Source organism: Larus michahellis, chromosome 2 (assembly GCF_964199755.1).
Source record: "Larus michahellis chromosome 2, bLarMic1.1, whole genome shotgun sequence".
Lineage (NCBI taxonomy): Eukaryota > Metazoa > Chordata > Aves > Charadriiformes > Laridae > Larus > Larus michahellis.
In genome coordinates, this window is record NC_133897.1 from 34,921,989 (window position 1) to 34,937,170 (window position 15,182).

At 40.2% G+C, this 15,182-nt stretch overlaps 1 protein-coding gene across 3 annotated transcripts in view; it reads left to right on the top strand.

The window, feature by feature from the left end:
* The first annotated feature begins 1,468 nt into the window (after positions 1–1,468).
* The window catches only part of ABCB5 (ATP binding cassette subfamily B member 5), a 36,915-nt gene continuing 23,201 nt past the window's right edge, over positions 1,469–15,182 (top strand). For 2 of the 3 annotated variants that reach the window (XR_012585484.1, XM_074574826.1), the window contains exons 1-9: positions 3,685–3,773; positions 5,460–5,613; positions 6,066–6,132; positions 6,354–6,545; positions 7,639–7,810; positions 8,793–8,917; positions 11,293–11,467; positions 12,405–12,518; positions 13,373–13,483. Coding sequence is in view for 2 of the 3 variants with exons in the window: in XM_074574826.1 (XP_074430927.1) it covers positions 5,493–5,613; positions 6,066–6,132; positions 6,354–6,545; positions 7,639–7,810; positions 8,793–8,917; positions 11,293–11,467; positions 12,405–12,518; positions 13,373–13,483 (1,077 nt within the window). In the remaining variant the exon portion in view is untranslated. Of the gene's footprint in view, positions 1,569–2,230; positions 2,326–3,684; positions 3,774–3,885; positions 3,935–5,459; positions 5,614–6,065; positions 6,133–6,353; positions 6,546–7,638; positions 7,811–8,792; positions 8,918–11,292; positions 11,468–12,404; positions 12,519–13,372; positions 13,484–15,182 lie in introns of those variants that run through there. The other variant, XM_074574827.1, reaches the window with a different exon arrangement.

The following is a 15,182-nucleotide window of genomic DNA, read 5'->3' on the forward strand; positions in this document are numbered from 1 at the left end:
ATTTTAGCAAAAACTGAGACATGATGAAGAGTTGTTCTTGCTCCCATTGAGATGAATAAGAATAAAAACCTGTTGCCTTCAGTGAAGGGAATACTGCATACAGCTGTGAACCTTGTGGCTGCGGCAATGAAGTAGTTCAGCTTGCTATGCTGTCTCTTCTGCCAAAACCTATAAATGCAGATTCTTCATGGCTGGAGAAGCCAAATCTTTTCATAAATTTTCTGGAACAGAGAACGCAGCAGCTAATGTGTGTTATGCAGGGTTAATGCTGCGTCTGTAATATAAATCCTGGCTAATGCTAACGAGATAAGAAAGCACCAAAAAAAAAAAAATAGGTCTGACATGTAGGAGTTTGAATCTAAGTGAACATACAGGGTCCCAGTGGGCAGGAGATGATGCTCCTAAATAACATCTTTTCTTCTGAGACTCTTTCAGGGCATCATAACCAATATGTAAAATGTAATTTGAATTCTCTGGGGAAGGCACAAAAGGGAAGCTTAGATTAGGCTGAGTCTTGAACTTGTTACTTGAGAATAACTTCAGCTGAGTAACCTGTTCAATTCTCTGGGGCTGAGCTTTGGAATAATGCTGTTTGAGTGGATAGGAGAATAACTAGGAGTTTATTTTTCACAAACACTTTTAAAGTGTTTAATAAAGGCATTACTGGAAGCAAATGATACAGATGCCAATATGTGTGGGTGGGGAAGCTGAAGAACTCTGATTTTTAGGGTTGTGCAAAAAATCTAATTTGTTTACCTGATTCCTTTAAAACAGAAAAAAAAAAAAACAAAACACCAAAAAAACCAACGAAACAAAAAAAAATCCAACGCCCTCCGAGCTAACTCAAAACAAGAACTGTCTTACCTGTTGCCAAATCAAAACTCTACACAAATTGTGGGGAGGACGTGGGAAATAAATGAGCAAACTGTGATGCTGAACTTCTGTAATAAAAATAGTGAATTTAGCCAGCCTTGAGCTCCATGTCATTTAGAAGCGTAAAGTCTTTTAATAACATTTCTTAGTTTAAATTCACCCTCATATCTTTACTTTTAGTTGAAATTCACCAAACGCGGTGAAGGCATTCCCCAAAGTTGCTCTGACCTCGCAAGTAGCTTTCACCAACCTGCCTTTTTCCACCGGACAAGTGACTCTTCTTCAAATTCCCCCACCACCTCTGCTTATCAGCGGAGCTTTCCAAACTAAAATTCTGGTTTTTCAGTAACAGTGAGACTCAAGGTGGAATGCGGGGCTCCGATAAGGGTGGCTTGCCGTGTGTCGTTTCCGATGGGGCTGCGGGGGGAGTGGGAACCCACCGCCCGAAATCGCCCACCGGGGTCTCTCCGGGTCCCTCCGCTCCTGCCCGGCTGCGGCACCGACCTTCACCTGAAACCCGAGCCGCGGGAGGGAGGGATGGAAGGAGGGCGGGAGGTGCCCGCCGCTATAAAGGCGGTGTCCGGGGCGCGGGCAGCCCGCCCCGCAGGGACCGGGCCGGGGCCGGGGACACCGCGCCCGGCGACCGTAAGGGGCCGTAGTCACCCACGCGTGTGGGCACAGCGTGGGGTGGAAAGGTAAGCTGAAACAACGGGAGCAGAGGGGGGAACACAGCCAGAAACATATCAAAAAGGACGCTTAAAAAAAAAAAAAATTTTTTTTGTGTGTTCAAGTCGACTATGCACTTTGCTATCATTATTATTTTAGCCTATATCAAAATTTTTCCCCTTTTTTTCTTAAAATCTATGTATGTGATACATCAAGAGGAAGAGCCTAGGGAAACTTGGAGCATCATTCATTTACTGCCTCTAAATCTTCCTCTGTAAGTGTCTGGCATAATGCGTACGTGTACCTTTAGACTTTATCATTATAATCACGATTCTCTTACAACTGTTCAATAAGTTTTAATAAACGCAAAATCACAAGGGAAATCCTCTATTCTGTAATAGGTCATCCGTAACAGTTTGCGTCTGAATGATCTAGGGATTTATCAGAAATGACTACTGAAACAGGCTACTGAGTTAGGTTCCATTGTTCTAGTTTGCACCATTCTTAATATTTCATTGAAAGTAGTTCTTTATCATACTGTTATGCATTTCTTTTAGACATTATATATAAGTGAGACAATGCTGAGATCAAAAAAGTAACATAATGAGTCATGGAAAAACCCACAAATATTTTAACGTGAACTCTTTAAATATCAACTATTTCTGAATGTTTTTTTGCTTTTTTAATGTAGGTTTTGATTAATGTGACTTTATCTCATAAGCATACAACAAAGAACAATGAAGGATTGCTTTGTAAATTCCACAGAAAAGGACCTCTCCGATGCTGGTAAGCCAAAGGCATGAAAGCGGTGTATATGTTTGAGGAATATATTCCACAGCTCCAATTCTAAAGGTGCATTATAAGTCTTTTCTAATTGCCGTAGTGGTTTTATAGGAGATACCACAGTGAGTTTACAGTCAGATAGAGCTACTACCTAGAAAATATTTATACATGAATCATTCCACCAAGTTCAACAAAATTAATTCATGTGAGTAAAACTATTTAGGTGGGTCCTAACCTCAGCATGAAAATGCTCCTAAAATAAGCTCAGTAAGGTGGAAGCACGTTATTGACTTCAAACGGTTGTCTAAACCAGTCTTTGTAGACTGACTGACATTAAAAGCAGTGTGCAGATAATTCTATTCACAGTGAGTCAGCAGCTAATGTAAATGTAAATTGGGGATGGCTGGTGTGTGGAGCCCTCTTGTACCCATGCAATTCACAGCTGGCTCCCTACTGTGGTTGCTCATCAGTTTCTTTATCCATCTGTTACATCTCATTTTATGGGTTTGGAATCATAACCTTTCTGGGGTATGATTCCTCTCTTGTCTAGATTTCTAAAGCCCCTAGCACAAAGGAAGTGGGATGCATGGCAACTACTGCCATACAAAGAAATAATGAAGATGGTTATTACAGGCAAAGACATGATTCTTCAGTTAACCCGCATCTATTCTGTATTACCTACAGCAATTATAGAATCATAAAAGAGTTTAGGTTGGAAGGGACCTTAAAGACCATCTAGTTCCAACCCTCCTGCCATGGGCAGGGACACCTCCCACTAGACCAGGTTGCTCAAAGTCCCATCCAGCCTGGCCTTGAACACTTCCAAGGGGCATCCACAGCTTCTCTGGGCAATCTGTTTTAGTGTTTCACCACCCTCTCAGTAAATTTCTTCCTAATATGTAATCTAAATCTACCCTCTTTCAGTTTAAAACCGTTGCCCCTCATAATAAGTTCCTTCCCATCTCTCCTGTAGTCCCCCTTCAGGTACTGAAAAGTACCTTCACTATAAGCAATTCCATCTATTTCAGTAGGGCTTCTCCTTGTTTGCATTCAGTTCTGTAGGCGTTTGCAGAATTAATTAATTCTTGCTTTCAGTTTTTGATAACCTTTCTGGATAAATATATTTTAATTGTAAAAATGAAGTTTGTTTCCATCTCAGAAATGGAGCTGGAAGTTTTTTCTGGAGTAGAGGAGATTAATTGAATTGAAAGGAAGTTTCAAGAAAAATTCACCAGGGTGCTCCACAAACATGAGGAAAAACTAGTCTTTAAGATTTAATGCAAAATAATCAGCAGTGAGAGTTGCATGAAACTGGTAAAAACATGGGATATTATGCTTAAAAAGTCTGGGGTTTATTTCACAGAATCTGCAAGAAAAGGGTACGACAACCCTTCTTTCCAACATGATGAAAATCTTGAACAAAGTGACCAGTTAAAGACCAGAAAAAAAAGGTAGGTATTTGAACTTAACCCATTGGCCACTGGGGGAAGTGGAGGGGGGGGAAGTTAATACAGCTTTGGTAGAAAAACCTCATCTTAATTAGTCTCTTGTATTTTCCTCTAGGAAGGAAAATGAGAAGGCAGAGAAAAAGGTGGTTGGCATTTTTGAATTGGTTAGTGTCCAGTTTGAAGGTCGGCTTTATATTTCCTTTTCCTTATTTGGCATTGAGAGTTATTTATTTATGAATAATAGGCAATCAAAACTGGAGAATGTAGGAATGTGTCTGAGAGAAAATGATCATGTGAGCCAGCCTCCCTACTATGAGAGATTAGATTAAGGGCAAAACAGGTGGTAGAAGATGGAATTAGGACATGGGAAAAACGGGAACTGAGACGGTAGAAAACATGTTGTGCTAATGACTAAGTAATTTACTATGTGAATTCTTGTAACCAATCTGATCTGTGAATGAACTGCATGGACAGTGCGTGAACAGAGACTGTAAGCCAATCATATAGCTGCCGCTAGCGCGTGCTCTTATTGCCTATCTATATATACTCTGTGAAAACTTGAATAAAGGGAGAACGATCATACTCATATTGAGACTCCATCGTTACTCCGGGTCCGTCTCCCACTCCAACATCCTCCGACAGGAGAAGAAGCCTGTGACCTATGAAATACTATTGCTGGTGTTAGGCCTCTTTAAAATTTGGCCTGTTAGGTCAGATTGCCACCTCAGTGTATTGGTAGCACTTAAAGTAGTCCAACCTTAGTGCCATTAGAATCGTAGAATGTGTTGGGTTGGAAGGGACTTTAAAGGTCATCTAGTCCAATCCCCCTGCAGTAAGCAGGGACATCTTCGACCTTCATTAGAGGCTGACGCTCACCCCTGCTGGGGCTGATCTAGGACAGGCCCTTGCCTTGGCTCTACTTATAATGAATTTATCCTGTCTTTGACCTCTGAGGGATCTGCTGTCTGAGAGAACCAGCGGCATGGTTTTGTGTTAGTTTTCTACACAACAGCTATTCTCAAATAACTCTTTACACGTGGACTTGTTTATTCTGGAATGAGAACTTTTTTTCTTCTCTGGTTTATTCGATGTCCATTTACACTTTGGAAGAGGGTTAGGACAGTCAGGAATAAAATGTTCTGATTTCAGATCAACCACATCCAGGAATAGCTATGGCAGTTTAAATCCACATCCTTCTTTAAAGCAAACAAATGTTCAAGAGTGGACAAGCCATAAGATACAATCTCTGCTGCAAACATTTTCTACTAGTAGATATAACCCAGGTGCTGGTCAATAACTCACTATTGTTTACATTTCAAAGGCATTATCTTAGTAAATATGTAACTTACTGGAACAGAAAATGCAATATATTGTACAGAGAAGATCATCACTTAGAAACATGTAGGATATAACGCTTTGGGGTTTTTTCCTGCTGAGTTAGGAAGAACTGTTTGTCCTGCCAATATTCCCTTAGCAGCCTTAGTGAGAACTGATTTAACAATGTGCAGGACCTACTACAAAATTCTTATTTTCTGAGTTTACCTTCAGTTAGACTGTTGTCGCTACTTAGAATATGTAGGTAGAAACAAAGTGGGTTCTGTAAGTCTGCTGTACTGCAGCAAATACTTGAACTGTCTGGCATAACTTCATTCCTTTTTTTTTTCTCTCTGTTTTTTAATGTTCGCATAGTTTTGCTACGCTGATTGGGTGGATGTCCTTTTGATGGTAGTTGGTTTGATCGCAGCTGCTGCAAATGGTACTGGATTGCCACTTATGATCATTGTCTTTGGAGAGATGACAAACAGCTTCGTGCTAAGCGGCGTGAAATCAAACATGTCAGAAGGTAAAAAGTTAAAATTGGACTTCTCTAAATACCAGTTATGTTTTGCTACAGGAGCCAAGATTGGGGTTTTTCCCCCAGATTAGGCACTGGTTCACGTCTGAAGAAGTATATAATGAGGAAAATTCATCCTGCTGCAAATTAGACAATTGTTTTTATCGATCTTTAATGGCTTGAACAGGACAAAAGCAGTGAATTGGCTATGTTCTTTATGAATGAACTTCAACTTTGGTGAGATAGTAAGGACCGTGACTGCCTTCTGTATCATCAGTCATCAGGCACCACAATTACTAGAAGTTCAGAAAAACTAAATGTGTATTTGACAAACCATTTTGCAAAACCCCTCTTGCAAAATACAAAACATTCAAAAACTGATGACCCTAGATTGCCATGATTTGTCTTCTACATATAATACTTTCCACAAATATTGATACTTTTTTTTTCCCCCTTCACAGATACTTCAGTAAATAGTTCCAGCTGTCCATCAATTCCAGGCGTAGATATAGAAGCTGAAATGACAAAGTAAGAGTCTTTGTAGTTATTCTGTTAACAGAGTATTGAAGGATTTTCTTTCACTGTTTTATGCCTTTTGAGCAGAAGCCAAATGTTTGCCTTCTCGAAAAGGCTTCCCAATAATGTATCGCAGGCTTCAGGATTTACTTTGATGGGGTAAATTGAAGACAAGTTGTTGCTCTCACAAGATGCAGTGGGGATCCTGTAGCCTTTTGTTGCCTTTATCACAGGTTTGCTTACTACTACGTGGGAATTGGCTGTGCTGTGTTGATCCTGAGCACCATCCAAGTGTGGACGTTTTTGATTGCTGCTACGAGGCAGACAGCCAGGATCCGGCAGAAGTTCTTTTTTGCAGTGCTCCATCAGGAGATGGCTTGGTTTGACACTACCCAGATAGGAACGCTGAACACCAGGCTGACAGAGTGAGGGCTCTGTTCATTTTTTACCCCCTCTAAGTATGACATTTGAAAGAAAACTGCCGTTTATCTTTTATGGAATAGCCTATAGAGAGTTAAAAACAAAACAAAAACACACAAACAAATCCAAACCTAAAGTGTGAAATATTACAGCTCCGAGGGAGAAATTCATCATCCTTTTCAGCTTCATTTGTGCAGTTTCTGTGATACATGCATTGGAAAGGGTTTTTGCTGTAAAATGCCTGACATTGGCTTTCAAATGTCCGTGAATTATATGGCAGACAGTACTAGATAAACAGCTCTGCTGTCTCCAGCTAGTTTACAAACACTGCGAGCTCTGACACTTTATTGAATGGAAATAAGCTTGCATTTACATCCACCCGGATCTCAGACTGGACTCTGTCCAGTCAGTTAAAATCTTTGGAGCTTTTCCATAGACTTAAATAGATTTAGGGATGAGGACCGTGTGCCCCAAAATGCAATGGGACTATATGCATGAACACAGATATTTAATTTATTTTTTTTTTAATTATTTGGACAGAGCTGTGTCCTGAAAGGTATAAGAGAAGCTGAAATGAAACCACTCTCAGCTCTAGCATCTGTATGTGCTGAGAAGGAAAGTTGTATGAAAAACAGAGGTTTTTCCAAATAATGTTTGTTCTCACAGAATGGAGATAACCCTTGATCTGAGCCTGTAGCCAAAATTAAGAACATAAAATGCTTCAGAAAGCTGAGGGGGAGGAATAATTTGTAGATGGTCACGGGAGGTGAGGAGGCTGTTTGGCTCTTTATTTGTATGGCTCCATTTGGATGCTGGATAAGGAAACTAGGTCATTTGTGACCTAGTGACAGGGCGCAGAAACAGCAGAGAATGACGGAAAATACAGAAAATGAGTCCTAGGAGGTTTCTGCTGTGTTTTGGCCACACAAGAGACTAATGGTACCGTTCAGTAGCTGTGGTTAGAAATTTCACTCTGCCAGTTAGGAAATGGCAAAGCTTCTGACATGAGGCCACACAGCATGAGACGGAGGGGGAGGGAGTTAGAATGAAAAGCATTCAAAGCTAACAAATCTTTTTTATTATTATTGTTATTTAAAGTGACATCAACACCATCCACGAAGGCATCGGAGACAAGATCTGTATATTTGTACAGTTTTTTGCCACATTTCTGGCAGGGATTATTATAGGATTCATCCACGGGTGGAAGCTGACACTGGTGATTTTGTCAGTCAGCCCTCTGCTTGCTGCGTCAGCAGCAGTTTGGTCAACTGTAAGTGTGTGGGGATTAATAAACAAAGCAAACCAGAAAAAAAAGGTTACAAGTCTTATGCACAGGAAAGGAGGAGAGAATGGGAGAAACCTAGTGTGGTTTCTAAGTTGGGAGGTTGGCCCCATGCTTACTTTATTTCCACTCCTCCTGTAGCTTTTCTTTGGGTTCCCAAGCACGTACTTGCATGTGGTATTCCTTCTGTCCACATACTCTGTCCTCGTGCCATGCGGCAGAGGATAATCTGCACCAGACCGTCTTTCCTTGCACAGCACTTTCCTCATGCAGAGCGCTGGGGAAACCCAGGCACACGCTAACGACCCTCACCCTTCACTCTTAACACAAATGCCTTTCAAGCTCTTTCCATCTGCACATATATGATACCACGTCTCTTGGAAATAATTTACTCAGTTTCATGCTGTGCACAGAGTAGGTACCAGGACACATCTACAGCTAATGCAGACTGGAGTGATACAAGCTAAAGAAGTATCTGGAGATCAGATAGGAAAATATTTTCCCCTTGTGATTTGTTGTAGCCATGTTAATGGGTACTGCTTGTATTCCTGGGTGGTTACTTACATATAAGGGGTTTTTTCTACTTAAAGCATTTTACTTAAGCTAGGAAGAAGAGCGTAAGAAGCTGTAATGTCTACTCTTGCTCTAGCTTCTGAACACCTCAGACACCCCCCAGAGCAACCACGGCTCATCTCCCTGACCCCACAGGCATCACAGTGCAGTGCATAGGGGTATCCTCAGCTTGAGAGGAAAGTGGGTCAGTCGTGAAGCTCATCTGATGTAGTCTTTCATTTCAATGAGTACACAGTGAGAGACTGAGCTGAATTTGGGGGAAATTCAGGGCACAGTTGACCCTCTCTTTTCTAAAACCTCGCCTTGTGCCTTGAACATTCATCTTTCTTATTCACCGCAATACAGTGTGCGTACCCTTTCAGCAGGCTGCAATAACATCTGTTTTTCAACTTTGCAGCTCCTGGCATCCCTTACTGCTAAAGAGCTGTCTGCTTATGCCAAAGCAGGAGCTGTGGCAGAAGAAATTTTGACAGCAATCAGGACTGTTGTAGCTTTCAATGGACAGCAAAAGGCACTGGCAAAGTAAGTTTTTGAAATAATAATTATATTTAAAATATGGAAAAGGAGTTTGGGTTGGGTTTGTGGGGTGGTTTGTTTGTTGGGTTTTTTTGGAGAGGCAGAGGAATGGGATTCTCCTTAGTGTTATTTTATCCTTCTATTAGGTTAGCTGTCTACTTACAAAGATCTGTAAATAGACCCAGTCAGTGAATACAGCCTATTTTGTGTTATCACTGCAGCACACACTCAAATTTCTCCTCCAGTTGAGATCTGGAGTTGAATTTAAAGTGAAAGTGGTGAGAAGGTTATCTTTACCTAGCAGTCAAATGCAGCAAAGCATGTGATTAATTGCCTAACTTCTAGAACATGTGCACTGCTGTTCTGATCTTTGATTAACGAGTTTATATTTAAGCTTCACTGGATAACAGCCTTAAGTAAAATCACGTCACTGGCTTTTATTGCTCTAGTGATTTGCACATAACATTAGTAGATGGCCTAATGCAGTGTTGGCCCTAGTCACATGGAAAAGGTGAGGTGGATATGGCTGACCACAAATTTATTCACATATCATAAACAATGACATTCAGTATACAAATACAGGGCATCACCAATACTATGCAGCTGGGAAAGGCAAGCCAGAAGACCTGATCCATATGATCCATTAATTTCTTCTATGTTTTTCAACTCTTATGTTTGCCCAAGTCTTGCGCAAGTTTTCTAAGGTGATGGTAGCCTTAGCCTGGGGTCCTATAGCCTGCTCCTTCATTTATCATCTTCCAAGGGATGAGCTATGACTATCTTATAGCACTGTATTCTGCTTGGGATTTTTCTTTAAGTTACAACCATATTAAGACCCTTTCTGCTCACACAGTAAAGGTAAAAAAAGTCCTAAGATGGACTAAATCAGTTGTTCCTCCTCTCCCCATCTTCCTCTTGGTCCCCACAAATTCCAATGTCTGAAAATCCAATAGTAGGAGCTGCTTCAAACTACTTTTACTTTTTTTTTTTTTTTTTTTTTGAGGTCTAGAGATAAAGTAACTCATACCCAGGTAACTTCATGCCAGTAAGACGTTTTCTTTCCTCCACAGTTGACCAGTCAGCCTCTTCCACAGCTCCACCTCCATTTAATGTAAAAAAAGCATGGAACTGTTGGTTCTCCTAGGAACATCTTCTGCTAGGGACAAACTGCTACCAGGGACTGACTAGGGCATTTTGCTAAGCATGGATTGTGACTCCTACTCAGCTATATGGCTCCAGAGTTAGGATAAGCAACCTTTCACTGCACAGTGCATCCACTGACCCCAAGCGTTTACACTTGCAAGGGACCTTGGGTCACGGGCTTCTGGCAGTGGCTTGGCTCTTCCTCTGTAGTCGAGTGATCATGTGTACTTGGTACAATGCTTAAACCCAGTTCTCATCTCCCTGGTGGTCCTGTGATGCTGCTGACTTGAAGGTAGGGCTTAGTTTTAAGAACACAACCAAGCCAAAACATTTAAATATATCTGAGTAACAAATACAGCATTAATAGCATGTAAGCAATTTACATGAACAAAATTAATGCACATTGTTTTAAGATTCCTTCCTGGCTGACTGAATTTCACGTCTTCCTACTTTGGGGACCCTTTGTATAGAAAATATGTATTAGTAAAAAATTGCAAGCTGCTGAGCATGTCGCTAACAAGTGAAAAGATATACTATTCCTAGACTATACTTTCCATAATGAGCTTGAGTAAGTGAAAGCTGTTAACTGGAAACTACAGATGAATGAATGTGAACTATCCTTAGAAGGAATAATTTTCTCCTTGAACTTGTCAGTTCTTATACTAGTCTTCCATGTCCACTTGTTTGCTATATTGCCATATTAATCAGTGAACTAGCCTAAGGGAAAGTTTCCTGGCTTCCCTGAATGGCCAGTTAGAGAACAACTCCAGCGTTAGAGGTAGCTCTGACTTCTATTCATTTACCTGCCTTCATTCATAGTGCCTGGAATTTGGTTTTGGCTTTGCCTTTTTTAAAATGTGGAAAACTAAACCTTACCTTCGATAGGTAATGTCGATAAAACCTTTTCAAGGTTTCCTTTCAGGACTAATGCAAACAAATGGCTCAAGAGTGGTATCTTGTCTTCCATCATGATAACGAAGTCATGCTTCTCAATTGTTTTCTAAATACGTCTTCCATAGTGGTATGAGAATATTGTCAGCATATGTGAGAGAAAATTTATCCAAAAAAATTATATCCTTACTGGTCATCTGTCAAAAAAAAAAAATCTGTATTTTCTTTGTGAGACTTTAATAGATTTTATGGCAAAAAAACTTTTAATTAAAAAAGGGCACTGGGAAATATCCATCAGAATGGCATGTGGTACCTGTCAAATTAATGGTTTCCTTATCCACTTTCAGATATGATGCTAACTTAGAAATGGCTAGAAGTGTTGGAGTGAAAAAATCCATTACGACCAACACATCTCTAGGTGTTTCACAATTTCTTATCTTTGGATCCTATGCACTTGCATTTTGGTATGGAACCAAGCTCACTGCCGAGGAGGAAGATTATGACATTGGCCGTGTGTTAATTGTAAGTACAGCAAAACAGCTTTGAAAAATGTTCTGTAATTCCAAGAAAATAAGTTATGTAAATAATAATAAAATTATCTCTATTTTCAGCCCAGTGCTTGTTAAATTAGCTGTTAAAGACTCACTTGCTATAAAAGAACTGAAAAGGCGGCATTTTTCTTACCTAGCTTTTGATATAACGTTTGAACAGGGCACCTTGAATTCCCACTCTTGAATTCCCAGTGCAGAGGCAAAAGTATATCTGCAAGGGATTATTTTTCTCACTTGCCTTGGACCCTATTTTTGGGCAGGATGAACAACCTAGAGCTGGAGCTTAGGGAGCAAAGACAAGTAAACTGAACTACCAGCAAAATTCCAGCTAGCCACTAGGGTTAATGAGTCCCACTGGTGTGCTGAATATGTACTGGGAAGTCCTCATCATCTCATTTAGCCACAATGTCTTCTCTGCATTTTGTTGTTTACTTGCAAGCATTTACTGTACATTACCAATATGTCTAAGTTGGTATTGGTTTGAGGATTTTTTGCTGTCTTCTTCCTGTCAAAAGTTTGGCTACATGCTTAACTTTTGCACTCAAATGACTTCTGATGTTTGACTCCTCAGTACGGTTCCTCACAGCATGTCAAGTTAATTGTATGTTGGTCCCATGGGTGGGATTTCATTTAAGAAACTTTGGACTAAGTTTTGTAAGCCTCTTGACTTTGGGAACATCTGGAAAGCAACAGCAAAAGCCTTTTGTTCTATTTATAGGCAATAGAAAATGCAAAAAACATCATAAAGAAAAGCCATTCATGCCACAAAAGCATGTGTCAGTAGTTACCATTCACTTCAGGAAAATGGGAAATGGACAGGAGCGACTTGGAAATGCACCTTTCACTTTTGTATTACTGGTGGCTCTGTAATCACCATTGACTGCAATGCTTCCTTCCGTCTCCCACAGGTGTTCTTCTCTGTGCTCATCGGAGCCTTCTCCCTGGGCCAGGCGGCTCCCAACCTGGAGAGCGTGGCTAATGCACGTGGGGCTGCCTATGAAGTATATCAGATTATCAATAAGGTAAGTATCTAAGTAAGTAGAAAAGAAGGCTTTCCACCACACTTAATTTCTGACCCCACCACCACCTTTTTTTTTTCCTTGAGAGATGTCACAAAAGCACTAAAAAGGCCCTAAATCATAAAATCTATAGAAGCCTACCACTGAAACCCATAATATTTCCATTCATATCGAGAAAAGTGCCTCTTTATTTGTTACGATGAATGTTGGGAAACCTGGCATGTGTACCTGAGATTTATGGGTTGAGTCTTTCTCTAATATTAGACTTGCAACTCCAGAGGGAAAGAAGCAAGGCATTATACTATTTTTTAAAAAATGAATATATGCACAATTTGAGCTGAGCTGTTTTTTTTGAGGTGGGGGGAGTTGGTGAGGAGGGGATTAAAAGTGCTATTGAAAGCTATAATAATATATATCCCACATTGTTATTATCTTAGTCTTGCTGTGTTATGCAGCAATGGGATATCTCTGTATATAAAATATTTTAAACAAGTAGGACTAGAAAGATCTCGCAGAAATGGTTACATCGTTGTTGATGTGAATATAAAATCCTCCTATATGGATAACCGAGGGCCATATTTTGGCTGCCAGATAGTACAACTAAGCTCTGAAATTACAGATTTTCTCCTGTGGATTTTTTTTGCATTTGAAAATGTACTATATTTGTCAAAGTAGAATTGACAGTTAGATGTTCCCCTGCGTTCAGCATCCTGCAAGTAAAACGCAGCAGCTCTGCAATGGTGTACTGCAGTGTAAACCAGCAGCTGAGAAAGTAAAGGAGAGAACAAAGTATCCAGCTGAAACAACAGTCCCAAAAGTGTAATAACCAGCAATATATTTTAAAAACCTCTTTCCAGAAACGGCTCATAGATAGCAGTTCTAAGGAAGGCTACAAACCAGACAAACTCGTAGGAGAAATTGAATTCAGAAACATCCATTTCAGTTACCCATCCAGACCTGACGTTAAAGTAAGTGTTCGTTTTAGATTTATCTACTGTACTGAAATTCTGCAGCCTATGTCTGTATTATTTGTCTGATCTTGTTGTTCTTGAATGCAAAATGCATTCCTGTCTTGGGAGACAAGACATTTTTTCCCCCAATATTGTGCAAAGGCAAAGCTCTAGAACCACTGCCACTGGCTACTTGCTCACCATTCTCCTCTGCTGGACACATCTAAGAAGATTACGTGTTGCTCCTAGTCTGAATTTCTGTGAACAAGAGCTCTGATAAACCAAACAAGATTTTTTTTTTCTTTAAGATCTGTCATTAAAACTTCCAGACTTTACACAGTTAAACCAGGAAGCTGCTCTTTCCAGCCCCTTGGTTGTTCTGAGTTGCTGTGATATGCCATGTGAAAAATGACCTGTGAGATGGGCTTTACAACAATATGACATCAAATGGATTGAAACATCTTAAATATACATTTGGAAGCCAAATGTTATTTTGGGCAGATGTTAAAACTGCTGTTCAATAAACAGATGTCCCTATTCTTTGCCATTTGAATGTCCCTTAGTATCCTTATTGTGCGGTGCTCTGTACGTCATGTCATGGTGATTACTTTTGTGGCGATACAGTTGGTTTGACCTCTCTACCATATTCAACAGTTCATAATCCTTTGAAGACCTTGATAAAGGCAAAAGGAAATGCTGCTGTTGTTCCTTGATGAAGAAAAAGGTAGAAATAGAGATTTCAAATGTCAACAATTAAAAGCTGGACATGCCGATTAAGCGGTGAGAATGGGAAAGTTCATATCACTGTAGCTATTTCTTCAGATGGCTGTTCCCACCTCACTCGTCTGAGGTCTGTCCCACCGTGCATCAAAGCTGTTTCCAGGACATCAGGGTTGCTGAAGGACAACCCCAGAGCTATGCTTTCTGCCTAACTGAGGTCAGCGCAATGCATCTTCTTGCACTCTTGGCTCAGAAACCAGAAGTGACAAAGCAGGCTCTTCCTTCTTCTTCCTAAAAATATTATTCAGGCCGATAAGCTATGTTATGGGTCTGCATGCCAAATGGGAGAGAAATAAGAAATATTTTGTCATCCTTCCCAAATCTACTGAGTCAGCAGCTCTTCCTTCTAGGAGTATCAATGCTATTTTATAAAGCCAAAAGGAATCAGCAAAGATATGTAGAAGTTAACCACAATCTCTCAAGCAATTCGTATAACACGGTGTAATCTCCTCTGTCTAGCCTAAACCAAATCAAAGAGATCTAAGGAGTCTAGTTATTGTCAATTTTAATCTTGACAACACCTTGCCCGATAAAAGAGAGTCAGAAATAGCCTATTAGGTGGTTGTGACTATTTGCATCTGGAGAAATCATGGTATCCAGAATATAGTTCTTACTTGATAATGCAGGCACCACGATATCAGCTTCTTGGAGATACAAACCCTGCTGGATGTAGCACAGGGAGAGGAGAGCAGTATTGCAACTATTTTAATCTCTCATTGAAAAAACATGTGTAGGCAAAATTATAAATCAGCCTGGTATAAACAAGAAGAGTTCCCATAGCAGCCAAATATTTTGGCAATTACACAGCATTACTTGTATATGACATGGACATCTTTTGAGGTAAAATGTTCCTAAATGTGAAAATGGCAACAAAGATACCATTAATCTGTAATTACTCCCCAGGTTGCTGAGGCTGTTAACAATAAGGATTGGGATT